This window comes from Pholis gunnellus, assembly GCF_910591455.1.
Source record: "Pholis gunnellus genome assembly, chromosome: 2".
Taxonomy (NCBI): domain Eukaryota; kingdom Metazoa; phylum Chordata; class Actinopteri; order Perciformes; family Pholidae; genus Pholis; species Pholis gunnellus.
This window is the reverse complement of record NC_136536.1, coordinates 8,912,129-8,932,803: the sequence shown is the minus strand read 5'-3', so window position 1 is coordinate 8,932,803 and position 20,675 is coordinate 8,912,129. Positions and strand designations below refer to the sequence as shown.

Here is a 20,675-nt window from a genome sequence, read left to right as displayed (position 1 = left end):
TTTTAGTGTTTCACCACTCGGGATACAATTTAGGATTATTTTAAGGGTAAGCTGTTCCCAGATCAGCACAAAAGGTGGAAGACTAACTTTAAGTCAATTAGTTGTCCTCCCACAGAGAGGGGGACAGATGGTGAGAAGCTGGGAGTGACCAAACCTCAGGAATGCCCATGGCAGCCTCTGTGCTCTTTTAATTGTTGCAGAAACAATAGTCAGGCAGGGAGATATTCATTCTTAATGTGTGTGACTGTTTTACCATTCACTGTGAGCCAGTCTTTTAAAAAATGTTTTTGTATTTTCATGCAGGGACCTTGTGTACTTGGCAGTTATGTGACCTGACCTTCTCTTGTCCTCTCTTCCCCTCTGTTTCTGCTTTTAGGTTTGCCACCACCCAGACTGCCAAGACCTGAATAACAAAAGCCCCCTTCACCTGTGTGAGTCATGTGACTCGCGCAGCCATTCAGAGAACTCCGACAACATGCACTTTGACCGGCACCCCCGATTTGACTTGCAACCTCAAGGTAGACTTTCTTTCTTTGTTAATCCTGCTCTCACAGGGATGTTATACCCATTGCCTCGTCAAAGTGACAAACGCAAAACATGTAATAACTTTATTTTCCTTTCCCACGTGTTCCTCTGGAGTTTTAACTTTTATGATTGGTGTAATCATCAATGCATGTCTGAAAACACAAATGTATCAAAACCTTGACAAATGAAAGAAAACCTATCTACGTGGCGAGGTACCACTAGAGGCAGGAGAGAAAACCTGCCACTATTTAATTTGGTTGAACCAACCCTTTTAATAAAGCTTTAACGGTTGCCTTAGTTGTGATCCAACAGAAGAAATGACTGCTGTTTTTATTGTTTTTTTTTTTACCTTCTAGCCTCCATCCTGGCTCGAAACGTGTCCACGCGTTCCTGTCCCCCGCGCACCAGCCCCCCCTCCGACCTGGAGGAAGAGGATGAGGGGAGCAGTGACCGAGGGTCGGTAACCTTTCCGTTATCACCGTGCTAGTGTTCATGTATTCCTGCTTACCAGTGGAACTCGTTTTTTCTTTGCTCACTGGAGGATAAAAACAGCCATTAAATGTGTGTCTCCTGACAGTTGGACGTCTCCTTTTTAAGTCTTGATAGTCACTTTAAGCATTTTCTCATGCGTTGGGTACGATCATGTGTGTGTTACTGTTTTGCAGGGAGCGTAAAACAGGGGGGATGAAGTTGGTGAAAAAGAAGACACGGAGACGACACACTGACGTAAGTAATCACACTGACACATGGAACACAAAGAAGTCCCCCCCCCCAGGAAACCACTACTCAAGAGTTATTTGTAGGAGCATGTAGGAGCACTTTTCATAAATGGTGTCGCAGCCACCATTACCCTCTGAAAGGCTGATAACATGGTATCTCCCAGGCTGCTCTGTGCCTGAGTCAGGCAGTGTAGTGAGAAGGAGCCCCCCTGTGGATCTCCTGAGAGCACATGTACAGCACGAGCCCGGGGCGGACCAGCAGGGCTGCAGCCCCACCTGTGTAAACTAACAGTGTCTGTTCCCTCTGCAGGACCCCAGTAAGGAGTGCTTCAGCCTTAAGTTTGATCTCAACGTGGACATAAACACAGAAATCGTACCTGCAATGAAAAAGAAAACTCTGAGGTAAGAGGGGGGGAAGAGGAGCGGCCACATCGAATGTATTGCAAGGGTTTGATATGAACCGTAACTAACAGCCTCTTCTTTCCCTGTGCTACCAGAGAGGTTCTAGGCCCAGTGTTTGAGAGGAATGGCATCGAGCTGTCCCGGGTCGACTTGTTCCTGGATCAGTCCAACACGCCGCTGTCCCTCAACTTTGAGGCCTACCGTTTTGGAGGACACTACCTCAAAGTCAAAGGTGAAAACACACACCACATGTCCCATCGACGACTTTCAGCGTAGTATCAACCCCATCTTGCAACAACGCCCCTATCCTCTGTTGATCTTTTAAACGTACTCATTTTAGCTGCAGCATATTTTTATATGATGCTTCTGATTTTAACTCATTGCTGAGCTAGGCTCTGTTGCTTATTGTGTGTTTTGTTGCTGATCCTGTGTGATGTAAGTTGACCTTGAGTGCCATGAAAGGTGCCGTTAAAATGTAATTTAAATGAATTAAATACTTTTCAAATGCAATACAGTGCATGGCCTAAGTGCCCACTTACAATATTAGGATGTTGTGTGCAAATCTGTAAATAAGTAAAGTTAGGTTTCTCTACATGGCATAAGGGCCCACTTAAGAGATTACAATGCAAATATAAGATGTCAAACTGTAAGTCTAATATTAAGATGTAACAAACAGGCAGAAATGGTAAAATATTGGTTTCTGAGCCAAGAGGTTAAAACAGAGATAATTTCACTAAATTTAATTCACATCTAGTGTATAAAGAAAGGCTGTGCACTTTATTAGAAATATGCCCTATTCTAATAAGCCATATTCTATTCTACTTCTAAGATCACTTTCTCAGCTGGCCCGCAGGTCGTAGTTTGTTCACCCCAGACTGAAGGACTGGGCTGAAATTGTGCGCTGGTAAAATGAAAGAAACCCAGCATTGATGAAAATAGCGTGTTTGTGCTCACGCGTTATGTATTTGACGGTGTTCTTGTCGAGAGGCACAAGCCGTGAGAGGAAATTCTTACAAACTGATTCATCACTGCAGACTGACGACCGTGTAAGAAACTTAACTTCTGAGAAAAGCAGGTGTAACATTTGTGGCATTGTTTTATTGCTCTCACACTGAGGGAGAGAGGCTAGCCAGATGAAAGCGGTGAGCAGTCAGACATAGAAAAACATTTATTTTGCTTTCAGGACATGAGCAACATGTGTCAAATAACAGCCCAGCACCAGATCTTAATTAGCTGCACTTCATGCTAATCAGATGGACTTTGGTTGGGCTCATTTATATCTTTAGTCCTCTTGAATTGTGGAGAGGCAAAATGTTGCATCCTTGAGGTTCATTTGAGGTACTAAATATCCCCCATTGTCTCTGTCCTGTTGCCCTTTGTTTGATCTTAAGGCAACCTATTTTTTTTTAAGTCATGAATCCATCAGTGACGCAAAATAGTTCAAATATAAGTAAAGTGTTGTGTGAGAGATTTTCTTCGAGGTAAAATACGCCCACAGACCTTGAAAATGACGATGCTGCTGGTAGCAGATGATTCATGTTTGCCGTTTTCTAACTTATTTCTAATTCTATCATAGTTATCATTCAGTTGTTGAACATTTGTAAAAGAACTGTGGGCAAACAATCTCCCCATAAACTGATAAAATACATTACGACAGCAGCAACAGAAAGTGTTGCCGTTTCACTTTGTTCATAGACGGTAGGTAGCCTTTCAGTCATGTACTTTGGTGTTATTTTGACGTCACACCATTCTTATCCGTGGGCCTTTAACAATGACTGAGCAGGACAGATGGCGGACGCCGGTTTCCTCTCACACCCTTGTTTCTGACTCGGAGGAAAAAGGAGTGGACTGTATCCTTAGAAGTTATCAGCAGTACAAGGGGGAAAAAAATGTCACTGCTCTACTCAATCTTTTTCCAGATGTGTGATGACGATTCCCATGAATCTTAACACCGTTAACATCTTAGCAGCATGAGGACTCTGGCCGCTTTCTTTCCCATGATGCCTCTGTGGAAACCTGGGAGTGGTGCCTCTGTTCTGCGATCACTGCAGTTACACTCGCTGCAGTTACTGGATCAAAGGACCGTTCAAGCCTTCCATAAAAGAGCTCCTATTCCGTGACTAATTGCTGTTCTTTTGAAATTGTCACCCTCCCAACGAGCAGCTCTTGACCGCAATCTGGAGTTACATGTAGCCTGAAACACAGAGGTCCACAGCTGTCTCGGCTCTGGGTTAGAGGGTTAAAGAGGGTTTGATTAAATTGACGACTGAGAATCTTGATTGTTCTGCACCTTGAATCACATCTCTATTTGTTCACTTGGGTTTAACAAACATTAAAGCGGCTATAATCAGTGTTTTTATATTAACCGATTATCGCCTGACTCTGCACTTCCCCTCAGCTACAGGATGCGATTGATGGCGTTTCAGCTCATTATCATTAGTTATTTCGTTTTTCAGCCTACAGCTTTATTGTTTTTGTTCACTCGTAGTGCTCTCAAAGCATTGTTTTCTAAGATAAGACTCTTACGAAATATATCCATCTCCAGCTTCTAAGAGCATACAGACAAAGTTGGCGACTATCTAATGAACACAGTGTGAATATATTTCCCTAAGGAGTTGGTAGAGACCAAAAACAGAGCTGAAAGAGAGTTAATGTTGGACTTTAATGTCGTCAGGTGGCCAGAAACATAGCTCAGAATGAATAATAACGCTGCTCTATATTTGCAGGGAGGAAAAATAGTCAACAGTTTGATAACAAGTTTGCGATATCTATATCAATTTTGTGTCAACAACTTGTTTCTGCTGCCCTCAAGTGTCCAAAAACCCCCCATTATATTACAGGTTTAATGAAGGTCAACATTTGTCCTGCTCTACGTTGTTTATTAGAGCAAAATCAATACCTTGGATGTGGTGCTCAGTTGAAAATTACTCAAAAAAAAAGAAAGAAAACACTTTGAGCATGGTGATAAATCATACAGGTCATAAATAAATAATGATTTAAGCAAGTTGTACATGTTTCCCTTTCCTAGACTGCTCAACTTCCTTGTGTTTTTTTTTTTTATTATTTTAAATCCAGCACGGCTAGGGGATGAGCTGAAGGTGGAGCAGGGTGTGAAGGACTTGCGGTCGCTTAGTCTGCCCAACATGAAGCCGTCTGGAGGTCAGAGCCCCTACATCCTCACGCCAGGCAGCGAGAGGGCGGAGCATGGATCTCTGGGACGCAAAGAAATCGTGGATCTGTTGGTGAGTTGCATCTGGCCGAACAGGATAACAGCATATGTTTTATGTGACGCTCCTAAGTGTGTCTCAGACTCATCAAACCAAAATACATCACCACTTTAAACCACACACACACACCCAGTGACTTGCACTGTTTTGCCACACCCTTTACTATTTCCCCTAACTTCACATCCTCTTCCTTCAGTCCCATGATGCTTTGGGCCAGTATCTCATGGTAATCCCACCATGACCTCATCGTATTGTATTACCTTTATGTGCCCAGCAGAACCCTGGGAATGTATTTTTGGATTTCCGCTTCAGTCTTCTGCCAGCCTCGTGTATGTGCATGCCTGCTCGTTATTGCTGCTGACTGAAGCCTTGAGTTAGGGCTGGGCAATATATCGGTATTATATCGATATCTAGTGTAGATCTACTAGATATCGTCTTTGATTTTGGATATCGCAACATGGCATACGGGTTGTGTTTTCCTGTGATGTCGTTTTTTTAACTTGCCAGACGGTTCCAGCTGTTCTATTATTTGTCTTTACCCGCTTAGTCAGTACATCCACATTACTGATGATCATTTATCAAAAATCTCATTGTGTGAATATTTTGTGAAAGCACAAATGGTCATCTCTGCGTCACAATATTAAATTTGAGGTATTTGGTCAAAAATGTTTGCTTAGCCCTACCTTGAGTCTCATATGGTGATGAGTTAACTCAGGAACACTATGTGCCACTTCAGCACTTCCTGCAGCTACAGGAAGTGGTTGTTTTGTTACTGATGAGGGACGCTCGGAGGCTGACTGAGGCCTGCATGATCCTGATCCGCTAGGCTGGCTAACATGCAGCATGGAAACAGGGCAGACCGTCATCAGGTGCATGTTGGGGCTCTGTGACATGGGCCCTTTGCTGTTTGCTCTTAACCACAAGAACGTTTTTTAATGCAAATAACAAAGGTTTATTAAGTGGATTGTGTAAAGTAAAAAGGTGACCACTACATGCATGCACACAACAGCAGTAGAGATGCAAATATTGCAGCACTTGGAACATACATGAACCCAGGATGTGATCTAGATCTATCAATCCTATTTACTTTAGAATTTAAACTTAAACTTTGTTTGACCATAACATGCATGTGATTAAGTATTAGCAAATACAAATGCATCATGTTTGGCAAGTGATTTTCTGGTGATTGAAATGTATTCAGATGTAAGTTCTTAATCATATATTCACCTCATACATGTTGACATATTTCTCTCTCTCTGTTATAGCACATTAGCTGCTTTTAACAACAAATACATATCGGTGATTCTGGACCTTGTGTTACTAAGTGTGAAACAAACATCATATTTTGCGGTATCCCTACACAGCAGGAACCACACTCCTGAACCTTAAGCATTAGTAGCGATCTCCGTGTGCCTTTCTGATACGCTGTACTAAACTGCAAGTGTGTGTTCTCATTCTCTGAGTTTGGCGTTGGCTCAGGTTTAGGCTTTTAGCTTGTGCTCTATTACGTGCTTAAAACCAGTCATTGGCTGTCGAAAGCCCTTAGGGTAAGTCTAGACCTACTAACAAGTGAGTTTAATTGTGTGTACATGCACACACTCTAAACAGACTTGATGTCATCATCGCTTTGGGCAGGGAAACCGGTACAGGCTCGGTTAAAGCATTTTCCAGCCATCTGTGGCGGCTAGTCACCAACATTAGTCATCAAAGCGGAGACATAAACACTGGGGGTTGCTGAGGAAAGCAGAGATTTAGTCATACGGTATCTGACCGTATGTTGCTGTGGTGGATTGTTGTATGTCGTTTTGTTTGTGCCATACACAAACACGCATGACACACAAGGAATTTTGCCAAAGTATGTCACTGTAATGACTTGTCGTTTGTATTGACTGAATGTGGAGAGAGTGGTGTCAGCGACGAGTGCAGTCCTCAGGGGGGCCTGTGGGGGGTGATGTGCTCTATTGGTCTGTTGGATATCTGGCGAAAATATATTGAGTTTCTGACTGTTGGTGCTGTCTGCACGGTTTCACTCTGCAGTGCAGCGTAATGCAGTGACAAAGGACATCTCTGTAGAGGTAAAAACAGTCAGTTGATTCATCGATTAGTGGGCAGAAAATGTATTAATTAGTCATTTAAGTCCTTGCTTATTGTGCTTTCACTTGGATGCTGTATACATCAGAGTTTGATGCTAGATGGCTTTTTTTTTCACATTCAGAATGTCTTTACGCAAACGTTCTTTATGAGTTTAACAAAAAGGACGTACGAGCTTGATTTTGTGACATCAAAACTAGTTTGAAAGGCAATCGTGTTCCAAAACAGCTTCCAGATGTGTGATGTGGAAACTTAAAGGTTCACACACTCTGAGAATGAACATTTTAGTGAAGGAGGAGACATGCTGTATCCAGTAGTTAGGCTTTTTGTAATTAACATTTTGGGCATTTTTTTTTATAGATTCTTTCAATGAGGGAGGAGGAGAAGATGCAATTTGAAATAGTTTGTGGAAAAATCACGTCAGACACAAATTATTATTCAAAGCAGAGGGTGTTTTTATGTCCTTAAGTGGCAACGGATAACTTGGTAGCTGTTATGTGCCGCCGTTAACAGCGTGGGAGGCAATAAAGAGATTTGCTGTCTTGGTTCAGACTACGGAGCCTCTGTGTTGTTATTTTATTACCTTCATAAGTATAGGCGTAAGCTCCATCTTCTTCCTTTGTGCTGTAAAAATGAGCCTTCATTTTCCCAGGAGATCGCGACCCGGTGGCAGACAGAATTACAAAGTGAAAGCGAGGCTTATAGGGAACCAATCTAAACGCAGGTGGTGTTGTTGCTCTATAGCCGTTACTTTGTGCAATCGACAGCCACACAGGTTACTACAGAAGTTAAAGCAAAGACGTTTCTGTTGACACTTTAAAACATGTTTGGACAGGATCTTTAAGCAACACTTCACCGCCTCCTGCTTCTCAAATGTCAGTCTATTTGTCTTTTATGACAAAAGAAATATATATATATATATATTTGCAAATATATTTGGAGTTTTGACTGGTGTTCGGTCAACTTGGGCTCTTGGGAATTGTTAAACGCATTTGTCACTATTTCCTGATATTTATAGACTCAAATACTTGATTGGTTAGTCGAGAAAATATTCAGAAAAATGATATGTGATTTGCAGCCCTACATTTCCCGTTTCTCTGTCTTCGTGAAACTATTTGGTACGAATGACTCACAAATGATCTCAATCTTGGACCCTCATAAGAGCCTCCTGCCGTAGAAGCCGAGCTCACTGAAGTCTATTGGATACTTTCGTCTTTAACAGACTCAACAGCAGAAACCCTGTGATCCGTGTTGGGTGCCAGCCCATATTTTATGAAAGCTATTTTGGAGGACAAAAGCTCTACTTGGACATGTGGGCACTGACTACGGTTCTTTGAGTTTCCATGGCAGCAGCTTTGGCCCTCGCCATAAAAAAAAAAAACATGCGTGCCTGCTTTTTATGGAATCGAGGCCTTTTGCTCAAAGGAGTTCAGATATTTGCCTAGTGACCGGGATTCATGGCCTGGCATGGCAGCGGCTTGTGCCAGGCTTCAGAGGAAACGCAGCCAAGTCCTGTCCTTTTCTGGACAGAGTTACTCTTTGGTTTAAATGGGGTATTTCAATCAAGTTTATTATTGCGTGCATGCTACATTTTATAGTCTCTGGCAGCGTTGTGATAGGCTGCAGAGAGCTTTGATGATCCAGATTGATTATTTTACAACGGGGCGCCTCGACCATGCTCTCTGATTGGTCGAGGACACATTCCATCCTTGCTGATAGTTCCCACAAAGCACCGCAGCTGCCCCTTACAATATCAGCAGTGTATCAACTGATCTAAAACAGGTTGAACTTTTAACCTGCACAGCCCAGTGGGTGATTAAAAAAACACATTTATAACATCAAAGAAACATTCAACATCCTGTATTGTACATTGTTGAGTGGAGGAGATGCACATCCACCCAGTAACCGTGTTTTGCTGCGCCGTTAATTTAAGCAAACTGTGCTGAATACGCCGTAAAGGCTGTGACTCATTTGACCTGTTTACTGTGTTGAAGTCATTTATCCCCAAGGTCAGAGCTCAGGATGTTTTTGGACCATAGACGGAAGCACTTTGACGTCAGGCTGTAGCAAAAAACAAGACTTTTCTTTACACATGGGACTTACAAATTATCTGCATTACTGCTCCAGTATTACGGCAGCTTTTGGGAACACGCACACGGTTCAGGCCTCTTCTTTTCCTGAGAAGTGAAACTGCAAGTTTTACAGTCGTCATAAAGATAAGTCAACTGTCTGGGACCTTGTGGTGTTCAGTCAGCACATATACAGTACATTGATCCTCGCTCTCTATCAGCTTTTTTTTTTTTTTTTTATAACACATGACCGATCAGTTGCCATATAATGCTGAAAACAACACTAAAGTGGCTCTGAATCCGGTTAAACACATAAAACCCATGCAGCAGGGTAAAGTGTTTTAACTTACAGTAAGATTAGTGGATCCAGAGATTGACCAGGATCACATTACAGTTTGCAGTTGGATGGTTTTGGCTTTCCCAAGGAGTTAATGTCAGGTAATGGATCCTCCATATGTGTGTCAGTGCTCAGGCGCTCCTAAGGCACTCCTCCCATCACAGCAGGAAAAACCTTAAATACCCGATTCTAAACCTCAATACATGTGTGGTACTGAAATGTGTCTAAGTGTGGTTTCTTTATGTAAAAATATGTTAAAGTGATTTATAGAATCCTTGACACTTCATCCACCATGTAACCTGCGGTCATTGGTTCTTTTGGGGTCCTTCAGCATCAGACGCCCTCGCCCAGGCGACCCAAACATGGTTGATCAGAACACGACTTGTTACTGAAACGCCGACATCTTGTCCTCACTGAAAATGCTGTGTTGTACTAACTAGTGTTTTTATTGCGTCGTTAGAGATGAAATGTACAATCGATTAGTCAATCAACATTTTTTATTTCCAGCTTCTGACATGTCTTATGTGTTTTCTTTGCGTTATGTGAAGGTATACGGAATATTTCTGGCTTTTGGATTGTTGAAAATGTGGGATTTTTCGTCAGTACTTCCTGATAAACGATGAATTGATAAACCGCAACAATGATCTGCAGGTGAATCGGGAATGAAGATGAGCATTAGTTGCAACCCCACTGTAGTTTGGTAAAAGAAGCAGAGACTCCTGGCTTTGCCTCGGGGGGTGGAGGAGTTTCTTATGTAATAGACAGAAGAGGTCGATGGTGTTGTTTCATAATAGACGAGGAGGACTCTGTAAAATACAGTCGCTGACAAAAGCTCTGAAAAGCCTTCAGGGCTAAAGACACTGCGATGACGTAGAAAGCCAACATTTCAGCTGGTGAGACAGTGAAAGGAGTGTTTCGCCTTCTTACTGTTAGTTTACTGAACACAAAGCAGAGAGACGCATGCGTTTTCTACAGGACTCAGGGATTGAAGTCTGCTTTGAATGATATTGTATTCATGTAGCTGAATTCAGCTCATACAATGCTCTCCGTGGGCTTTTTTTTAAGTATGGAAGGGGGATGACGTTTGGCAGGAGCAATTGTCATTTATTTCCTCTTTTTTCCTCTCCGGGTCATGCAGAATGTTTTCACACATCTGCATTACACAACTGTGGATGGTAATGTGTGGAGTCGGGCTATCGCATCCAGCAGCCTCCTCTTCTCTCACTGTCTGGCCTCTCTGACGGCTCACAATGGGGCCAATTGTCGATGGACACAGAGCCACTTTCAATGACAACGGCTGAATCAACGGCGGTCACGCAGGGCTTCATTGAACTGAAACATGAGGTGTTCCGTACAACAGTCGGTATAGTTTGTTAATAGAGTGAGAAGAATCAGTGAATGAGTTGTTAAGGGCTTTGACATAAATGTTAGACTCAAGAGTTTGCTTAGTTTCAAGTGTGGAGGCAGTTTACTTTCATCCCAGACGTCAGCGTTAGTTTGTTAACAGACTAAACCTTGAACCTAAATAATAAGATGTTTGCATACCATAATACAATATACATGTTTCGTATATCTAGAGCTGCAAAGTTTGGTTAATAAATGAAGTATTAAATAACCACAAAATTAGGCTGCAACTATTTTTGAATCAATTTATCGTAGTTTTTCAGGCAGAAAAGGCAAAAATATTCTCTGATTTCAGCTTCTCCAATCTGAGAATTTGCTGCATGTCTCAGTTATTTGATATAATTGCAAACTGAATGTCTTCAGGTTTTGGATTGTTGGTCGGATAAAACATGACGTATGAAGACATTCATTTAGGTCTCTGGGAAACTGATGTTTTTCACATTCATTTAATCGATTAATCAAACAAATAACAGAATAATTGTTAGTGCAAAAATTATTCACGTCCCTAAATTATGTTATATTTATTTCTTATTCACTGAATTTGGGGAATAACCTCATGCTTTTGGAAATGTTATGTTACATTACTTAGTTTCTGAATCCAGCTTGTCCAGTCTGTCCAGTTAAGGTTACTCATGTTTTTCACCACACGCTCTAATTAAACTAATTATACGAGGTGCTGGGAAACCATTATTTATTCTCCATATGGTGTGGGAGGAGCTACAGAAAGCTCAGGAGGTGTGTGTGTGTGTGTGTGTGTGTGTGTGTGTGTGTGTGTGTGTGCTGGAAAGACAAAGGACTTCCCCTGATGCCTAAAGGTGGAGATTACTTCAGGGTGAACACACACCTTTTATGATTGTTATTTGTGTGACCGTTGGCCTGCGGTACACAGTATCAGGTAGGCATGGAAGTAGCTGCAATGCTTCTCTCTGCTCTGAACTTGTGTCTGAATTCTGATTTCCTAGAAATGGATTCTTCTTGACTTTTGAAATTACTTTTTCTTTTGTTTACTCAGACCTTTTTTTTTTTAAAGCTGAGGTTTTTGGGAATTTTTTTTCTTTTGTTCTTTGGAAAAATGGTTCGTTTTGGTCGTTTGTCATCCTGGCACAGCTGGGACCTGCTGGATGTGGACTCAGAGATTCCTCAGTCACTTCCTACTGACAGGAAACCGACCGACTGTCAGGTGAGACGTCTGCTGACACGTCTACGTGCAGTGCTAAGATGATGTAGAAGCTTCAATAAAGTAGCATTTACTTGCTGCTTCTGTTGGCAGTGGCAATCATGTTTTAGAGCTGCACAAAATAGGCGATCGAACAATTATTTTGATTAATAATCTTTCTTATTTTATTTTTTTTTATATATATATTTTTTAAAAGCAAAAATAACAAACATTTGTTGGTTCTAGCTTGTCAAATATGAGGCTTTTCTACGTCATACATGAGAGCAAAGTGAACATATTTGCGTTTTAGATGCATCTGAAGTAGTTATCTTGGGCTGTGGGAAATGATGACAGGCGTTTTCCCACTATTGTCTGACAATGATCGATTTAGCAAAAATCCATTATGAAAATAACCATCAGTTGTATGTTCAAGCTTGATTCACAAGCTTAAAGAGTTATTTTTCATAATTTGATGTCAACCACAAAAAGTTTGACCATTATCCCTTCCCCCCCCCCCCCGTTTGTTTTTATGAATCTCTTCTGCTAAATGCGAAGTGTGTCTGTTTGTAAATGAGTTGAAGTGTGACGGTGACTGGGACCTCATTCATTTCTTCTCACCTCAGGCTGAGGGCTTGTTTATGTGTCACTGTTGCTTCAGGTCTTCATTATTGGAACTGAAACGGCCTTGAAACGTGCAGCACGTGTTGACCACCGGGGGGTTTATTTTAGTTTCTATTTCCTGGTTAGGAACCCGTGTGTGTATATATGTGTGTGTGTGTGTGTGTGTGTCCAGGCCCTCAGGAAGGTCAGTGTCACACTGTTTTCTCATCGTTAATCAACCCACCTGATCAAGGGGAGTTGTTATCAGTTAACCAACATAAAGGCAGTAGCATAGGGCAGAAAGAGGAGAGGAGGAGGGGGGGGGGGGGGGGTCTCTTTGCTCTGTCTTTGTCACCACTTATTTTTAATACAATCCCTTCCCATTTAAAGATTTTTCTCCTTTCCAGTCCAAGGTTAATGCCACAAACCACTCCGATAAGATAAGGCTGTGAGGGGACACAAGGCTTGATATCGTTAGCGTGACAGGCCCCAACGGGACCCAATGCACGAGTCGCAGTCCCCAGAGCTTTGTCACAAACAGAGCTCCGTATCTGGCTGCTCTCTGTCCTGACTGACACGTTTACACAGGAGGCACAAGGGAAACCTTGTAAACATAATTAGTTCGGCAGACCCGAAGCGTAGAGCGGCTTCGTGTTTACTATGAGGGTATATTTGCTTGGGCTGATGCACATTGTATTAGTGTTATTACCTGCAGAAAATACAAGTAGTATTTAGTATAGTTTTAGGGCTTCAAAAACAATAATGTTCTTTTATCTATTAATTTGTATTTTTTTTCAATTTGTTGTTTAGTCTATGAAATATCAAATAGAGAAATTATTGCAGATGAATTTTCTGTTGATTTGACTAAATAGCTTCAAAGTTGCCAGACTTTTCTTCTAATCTTAAAGGAGGTGCTGGTGCTCTTGTGGATCTACTGGGGATAAGCAGCTTATCAAATGCGCTGAGACATGCAAGTAAACAAAGGGAATTTCCCGTTCGGTCATTATCGGGGCATTTCTTGTTCCTTGTTTTGGCCAGCACGCATGGCATTGTTCACAGGTCTCCGGGCAAAACAGGGATTTGAGATAGCACAAAGAATAGTAGCCCAACTTAAAACAGGAGTAAAGACTGAAGCGCCCCATCTGTTTACAGTTACCCTGCCATTTGCTTGGTGTTATTCAGGTAATGGCTTGGATGGAAAGCTAATCTTGCATAAGTAGTGAGTTGATTGAGAATGACCTAAAGAGCACCAGGATGTGTGTTTGGACTAGGGAGCTCCCTACAATCTGTCACCCTGACTCCGCCTTCAAATATTTAGATCAGCCTACCCCCCCTTTCCTTTTTCCTTTTTTTTTTTTGCCCCGACCCTGCCTCCTCTTTCCTGCCCGACACAATGAGGCAGGATCCTCCTGGTTGCTATGACTTCAGGCCAGTGTCTGTGTGAAATGCAACCACTGACTGTTTGGCCAGCAGGACAGGACAGAGATACGTCCCGGTTCAAAGAGGAGCTGCTGTGGGGCACGGCAGGACGACGCGACAGCCAGACACCGCAAAAACCCGGACCCTGTCAGCTGGAACGGGGGGGCGCTTGAAGATCGGATGAAGTTCAACACCAGTCTCTTGATGGGGGGAGAGTGACGTGGCGGTGTTCTTAGTTGTCACACGGCTTCTCGGACTGATTCAACGCCAGAAGTCCGGACGGTGTGGATGTGTGTGTGTGTTTTTTTCACGGTGGATGTGGACAGAGAGACACAGAGGAGGCTAGAAGTTGAGAGAGCGCAGCAGCTGGTTCCAGAATGGGCTGCGATCCATGAATCCAATTGAAGGATTAGGATGGTTTTTGTTACTTTTGACATGCCTCTGGCTTCAATGGTGAGCACTGTTAATGTGGTGGGAAACTGTTGGGGGGGGGGCTTCTATCCCTGTATCCTTTTCATTTTCAACTTCCTGGCCTCGTCGTTGTGTTTTAGAAACTAGTTTCTCGTTAAATTGATAATCAAGACGATTGCTTTTTGTTTTCCGCGACTGCAGAATGTTTATTTTTAAATTTGTCTGATTTTTATTCACGGGATATGCTAAGAACATATCTGTTTTAAATCTCAATTGTTGAGACTAAGACTTAGAACACAGATTAAACAAACCAGGTTTCAGTTTACCCCCAGACTTAACCCGTTGGTCCATGCAGACTGAGCACTTCTTGACACCTGTGTCCTTGGCCAGTTGGCCCGGATTTCCCTCTTAAAAAACAAAATCCCTAAATGGGTCCAGGCTTGTTTTCCTTTCACTCCAGAATTTTAAATTTGTTCCATTTCCCCTCTCACTCTAGTTCTTGCTTTAAAGCCAACATGTCTTATTTGCAGTTAAGTCACTCTCCTCTTTGGTCATCGTCACTAAATTAAATAAATAAAAGGACTTCAAGCTGAAAACCTTTAGGACCCCCCACTCTGATTTACAGTCTTGTTATGCAACTGTATATAGGCCATTTGTAAGCTTTTGCTTTAGTTAAGTGGTTTCACAAAGGTCTGGGCATGTTCTTCTTAAAGTGGGAACCTGTGCAAGGCAGAACAATTTGACTAGAGCTATTCACAGTGTTTACATTTCATTTTGTTACATATACAAGCCACAAACTTCTATACTTTGATAAGTCTTTATCTGAAGTGTAATGGAAGTTGTTTACTTCTACGAGCTGGGTAGCATAACCTCAGAGGTTTATCCAGACTGCTTCTTCATAGTTTGTCTCCATTTATTCAAAGCATGACTGTCTGTGCTCCTGTTTTTGTCCCCCGCAGTTTTAGTTTGATTTTCTTTCGTGTGTATATCGCTTTATAAACGCCTTCTTTCTATCCTTGCACCTTAATTCAGATGATAGGAGAGAGGGACTGCTGACGGAGATTCCCTCCGATGAGGTTGTGCCTGCAGTATGAGAGGGGCCATGCAGGGCTGTAAAAATGACAGCAAACTCCTCTCTTGCATGTTTTTGGGGTTACAAACTAGTCTCATCTATATTTTTGATAACAGTCAATATTCGCCTTAAGGCCACATTGGCCGCTATTAGTACATCACACACGACGAGGAAGAAGAATGCGTGGAATGAAAAAGACAATGTTTCTGTCTCTGCTAAATTGATTTTTGTTTCGAACTATCCATCACAAGTCCGACAATGTTGTAGGAGTGCAACGCTAGATCAGTGGAGTATGTGTTTGGAGCCCTGTAGCCAAACAAAAATTATGTTGTTTACAGTATTGATATAAATGTTAGATTTTTGGGGGGTTTGAGGACCATTTTTCAAACCAAACCTACAACCTTATGTCCAAAGCTACTATGCTGTTGGGTACCACAGACACAAGTGTTTGATTGCATTGCGTTTGTGTGGCGGCGGGGGGGGGGGGGGGGGGAGTGGGGGGTGATCAGCAAAAGAATTTAGTTGGAATGGCCGGTCAGTTTCAGCAACAGTGTCAGTGTCCTGGAATGTAAGTTCCTTGTCACTGTGTTTGAAGGGGAGGGGGGGGGGGGGGGGTCAGTGTCCTGAATCTCACCGACTCCTCACCAGCAGATTCCTCACTCTAACGGCAAAAACAACTGCTTCCTCAGATACTGAGGTGGCCCCTGTTTGTTTGCTTTGCTGGAGCTCGTAAAGTGGACAGAGATTGCATGAATGAGGGTCCGTGGCAGGGCCTGCTGACAGGGTAACAATGGAGCGGGAACAATGGCCAGACTCGGGCCGTCTGTTCTTATGGAACGGCCTCCCGCCTGCGACTTGTGATGTAATGAGATTTCACCGCGAGGAAGTGGCAGTCCTTCCCTCTCCTGTTTGTGTCTGATCATTAGGATAGCTTTAACGGTCCTGCTGATGTCATCCCTTGCACAGAATTCCCCTCCGATTTCCTGTTTATCCTGTCTTTGTATATTTCTCGCTTTCCTTCATTGTCTCTTTCCAGCCGTCAGACTGGAAACTGTTGTCCGTCACTCATGTACAGTCTGCCTTCTTTCATTTTGAATTGTTCTTTTTTACACTGTGTAAATGTGTTGCTCTCTGCCTTGCAGGGTCAGGCTCGACGAAGGAAGAACATGACTGAGTTTTTGGGAGAAACGAATATTCCTACCCCGGAGGCTGTGGGACAGACCGGTAGCTCTCTGCCCGGCATCGGGGCCGGTCCCGACAGCTGGAAGAACCGCGCTGCCAGTCGCTTCAGCGGCTTCTTCAGCTCCAACGCTGGAATGGGGCCCTTCGGCAAGGTAACACTGATCAGACAGAGCGGATCACATGAAATGGAAGACTGATGTGCTGCTGCACTTTCTCTTGACCTGTAAAACAGAAATTGTAAAAGCTGTGAGGGGACAAGCTTGTTTCCCAGACATGTCTCCGAAAAAAACCCACATTAAAAAGCAAACAAAACAGTAGCAAGCAGCAGTGGGAGGGGGTCGGAAGGCCATATCCCCCGAGTTCTGGTGAGGTAATTTCCCATCGAAGTCTCGTGTTGTTGGCTCACATACTTTCCTCTGGAAATGAGTAGGTGGAGGAAAAGCCTGACTCAATTCTATCCAATGCTGATGAGCAAGAAACTCAGCTTACCCATGAAAAAGGCTTAAAGGAATAGTTTCACTTTTTAGAAGTTAGATTGATACTTCTCTCTTCCTGCCAGAAGTCGGCTAACTTAGCTTAGCATAAAGACTGGAAACAGGTACAAACAGTTAGCCTGCTTCTGTCCACAGATAACAAGTGTGCCTTCCAGCACCTCAAAAGCTTACTATTTCACGCAAAAGCAAAATCCCAAATTGTCAAACCTTTCCTTTAACCGCTTAAGGTTTATCAACAGAAATTATGAACTTTCATTCTAATAAAGCCCACTCGCCCACACACGTTCCCATTGTCTCGCCCCTCCTGAGGTCACATCCTGCACAGTAGCAGATGTCATATAGAGACAGTATCTGTCAGTCACCTGTCACTGCCTGTCTCGTCTCCATTCACCCCGAGCGTCCCCCATAACCCCTTCAGGGCCAGAGATCCCTCACCAGGACCTGGACCTCTTGCACTTTCCATATTGTAGGGATGAACCGCTGTCAGTGCCTTCTTTTCACAAAACTATGAAAAGAAACGCGGATCTCTGATCACTTTACTCCTAAATCTGCAGTGCAATTTCTCACTATTAATCAACATAGAACAGGACTTTTTAAAAAATATTTCATGGCTTACAGACCACTGGTCCATCTTCCCCTCCTCCATGTTGTAGCTTTTTCCCCCACTCCCTAGTCCTCTATTGTTAAAAATGGTCTCAATGCACAGAGCTCATTTTCATAACTACATAAGGCCTGCCAGGCTGAACAATGGCCTGAATAGCAGCTACTGTTGGATTTAAGAATTAAGGCGCGAGTGAGGACCGGATTTATATGCTAATTTTTGGACTCATCTCTACTTACAGTCTGAACGTAACAATAAACTGACACACAAAGGACAGAAATGGACAGTTGATTTGGCATCTCTTCTCGCTGTCATGCTGGTAACCGAGTTCAAACTAATTAGGCTTGTTTTTTTATTAAATTCATTACAGGAGGCGGATCGTCTGGAGCAGCTCCAGAGTAAGCTCCACTCCTACATGTTGTTCGGGCTGCCCAAGGTGCCGCGGCAGCTCTCCTTCCACCAGGACTCCTGGGAGGAGGAGGAGGAGGAGACCAACCTGTCCCTGGAGGACAGCTGGCAGACGTTACTGGACAGCTCCGAGGTACAGCACACACAGGCCGGGGGGGGGGGGGGGTGATGAAGTAAAACGCACTGTAAACTGTGGGGCGAAAACAATTAATTAAGAATTAAAGATCATTTGAAGACTTGTTCTTTTATGTATGAAACTTATTGTGCCTCCTTTCAGTCCTGAACACATAATGATTGTAAATCTAAATATATCTGTCCGTCTATCTATTATTATAATATCCTTGCTACAACCTGATTCACCATTAATAACTAAAAGATCCAAAGACGATGGCAGAACCTTAACGTTTAACTTTTTTTTTTTTACAAGTGACAATTTAAATAAAACATAAATCTGGCAGCTGATTACTACAAGCATGCCGCCATCCTGCTTCCCGGTATGCACCGGACTCTTACTTCCTTCATCGCGTGTCTTTGTCACGATTGCACTGCTGTCCGTTTCTCCAGAATGACGCTTTACAAAGCGATTTACTACTACACTGCTCACAGGGATGTAAACGATAACGCCGAACGCTTCCACCTGTTAATGTGTACGTGACTAATCAGGACAGCGAGACGGAGCGATACCACTGCTTAGCTCCGACACAGTGCCCCGTGCTGTATGTACACTCACCCCTGTGAGATAATCCCGTGTGCCACTTTGCACACTTGATTGCTTGATGTTGGCCAGCAATCAAGTTGGTAATGTGAGTAACTGGGAAATATAGGAACAAGTCATTCTCATGTTAGAGAGCATGAATGAATGACTGAATGGTTTTATTTACACAACGCATCCCTCACGCACAAGTATGAACATAATACAGACATTTAAAAAAAGCAAAAACAAAACAGAAGCTACATTTATGCTTCAGTTCATGTCAGTTAAATTGCGTTGTGTGTCTGATCGGATTTTATACAACATGAATAATAATAAGTAAATAAGCAAAGACATTATCAAAGAAGTATTCCATAAATAAAATGTAGTGACAACATACCATGTGACCACGTGTCCACAGAGGGTTCTCTTACTTTCAGGTATATGATATTCAACATATTGTTTCACATTCTGAAACGTACAATAACTTTGCAATTGTGGCCTTTGTATGCGTATATCTAATAAGATGTTCCGACCATTAGTTGTAAATCTCACTGCAGCCACAGTATTTACTATAGACAGGGTCATACATTTTGGTAGATGGGGTGTTGGTGTACTGACCACTAGTCACTTTCTGACTTACGATGTGAAAAAGACCAAAGACTGGACCTGATATTAACAGGTGAGATGCTACAGACGGACCTGTACATTCCAGTTTCTAACACAAAATGTGTGACGCTCTCTTAATACAATGGAGGAAATAACAATGTAACGTAATAATAGGAACAAATCTGTGACTGTATTTGTTATATTTAATAACATGATCTGCGTTTTTGTGTGTGCAGGCATTGACAAGGCGACAGTTCCACCAGCAGGAGGCGATATGGGAGCTGCTTCACACAGAGGCAACCTACATCAAAAAACTCCGAGTCATCACTGATGTAAGTGAACTACTGTGAAGTTCATGTGCTGATACAACTCTGGCTGTTGTGTAAGATGAACTAGCTTCTGTACAGCGATAGATAGACACACAATAAACGTGTTGATAAGGTCTAAGAATAGACACCAGCCTTTATCAGTACTCAGTAAGCGGAGTACAGGAGTTTTAACCTGTGATGTGTGAAGTAATAACCTTTGGCTTTAAAGGCTTTATGTCGGCATTCGTGTCTTTATAACAAATTAGAAACTCATTTTCTTTCGTATCACTCTCTGCAGCTCTTCCTGAGCGGGCTGCTGAACCTGCAGGAGAGCGGTCTGCTGACGGAGGTGGACCCCACCAAGCTGTTCAGTAACATCCAGGAGCTTGTCTGCCTCCACACGTCCCTGTGGAACCAGGTCATGCTGCCAGTCCTGGAGAAGGCCAGGCAGGCCCGGGCTCTGCTCGACCCCACGGACCTTCACCACGGCTTCAGGACGGTCAGTTGCAATCGCATTGTAATCCGATATCTCTCCACGAGTACCACAAAGAGAGGGTTATCAAGAAACCACGAACTTGTGGACTTTACGACAAAGTCCTCAGTCAAACCCACCGACCTCGACCTAATCTTCTGAGTGGCTACAGTTTGGCTTATGAACTGTGTCGTATGGATAAAACGCTCAATAATAAGGAACCAATAGCAGTCAATAAACAGTTATCATATGAGTCATACAATAGAACTGATTACATCAATAACTAATGCGATTGGTGAAATAATTATTTTCCCTTTACTTCCTGTCATTTGGTGAAAAGAAAAGATCCGTCGATAACAGTTTATTTGACTCTTTTATTGATCTCATTTTTTTCAAATACTTATTTTTTGCACGTCTTATCTCTTCGACCACGATGTAAATATGTCTTGGACTTTGATACTTTCAGTACATTTTGCTT

At 42.7% G+C, this 20,675-nt stretch overlaps 1 protein-coding gene across 4 annotated transcripts in view; it reads left to right on the top strand.

Moving 5' to 3' along the window:
- The window catches only part of plekhg5b (pleckstrin homology domain containing, family G (with RhoGef domain) member 5b), a gene marked incomplete at its 3' end in the record, with an annotated part of 61,480 nt that overhangs the window by 35,396 nt on the left and 5,409 nt on the right, over positions 1-20,675 (top strand). For all 4 annotated transcript variants that reach the window (XM_079169957.1, XM_079169960.1, XM_079169959.1 and 1 more), the window contains 10 exons: positions 377-518; positions 882-981; positions 1,191-1,251; positions 1,555-1,646; positions 1,742-1,878; positions 4,722-4,888; positions 16,575-16,766; positions 18,080-18,250; positions 19,654-19,749; positions 20,024-20,224. In XM_079169957.1, coding sequence (XP_079026083.1) covers positions 377-518; positions 882-981; positions 1,191-1,251; positions 1,555-1,646; positions 1,742-1,878; positions 4,722-4,888; positions 16,575-16,766; positions 18,080-18,250; positions 19,654-19,749; positions 20,024-20,224 — 1,359 coding nt within the window. The remainder of the gene's footprint in view (positions 1-376; positions 519-881; positions 982-1,190; positions 1,252-1,554; positions 1,647-1,741; positions 1,879-4,721; positions 4,889-16,574; positions 16,767-18,079; positions 18,251-19,653; positions 19,750-20,023; positions 20,225-20,675) is intronic.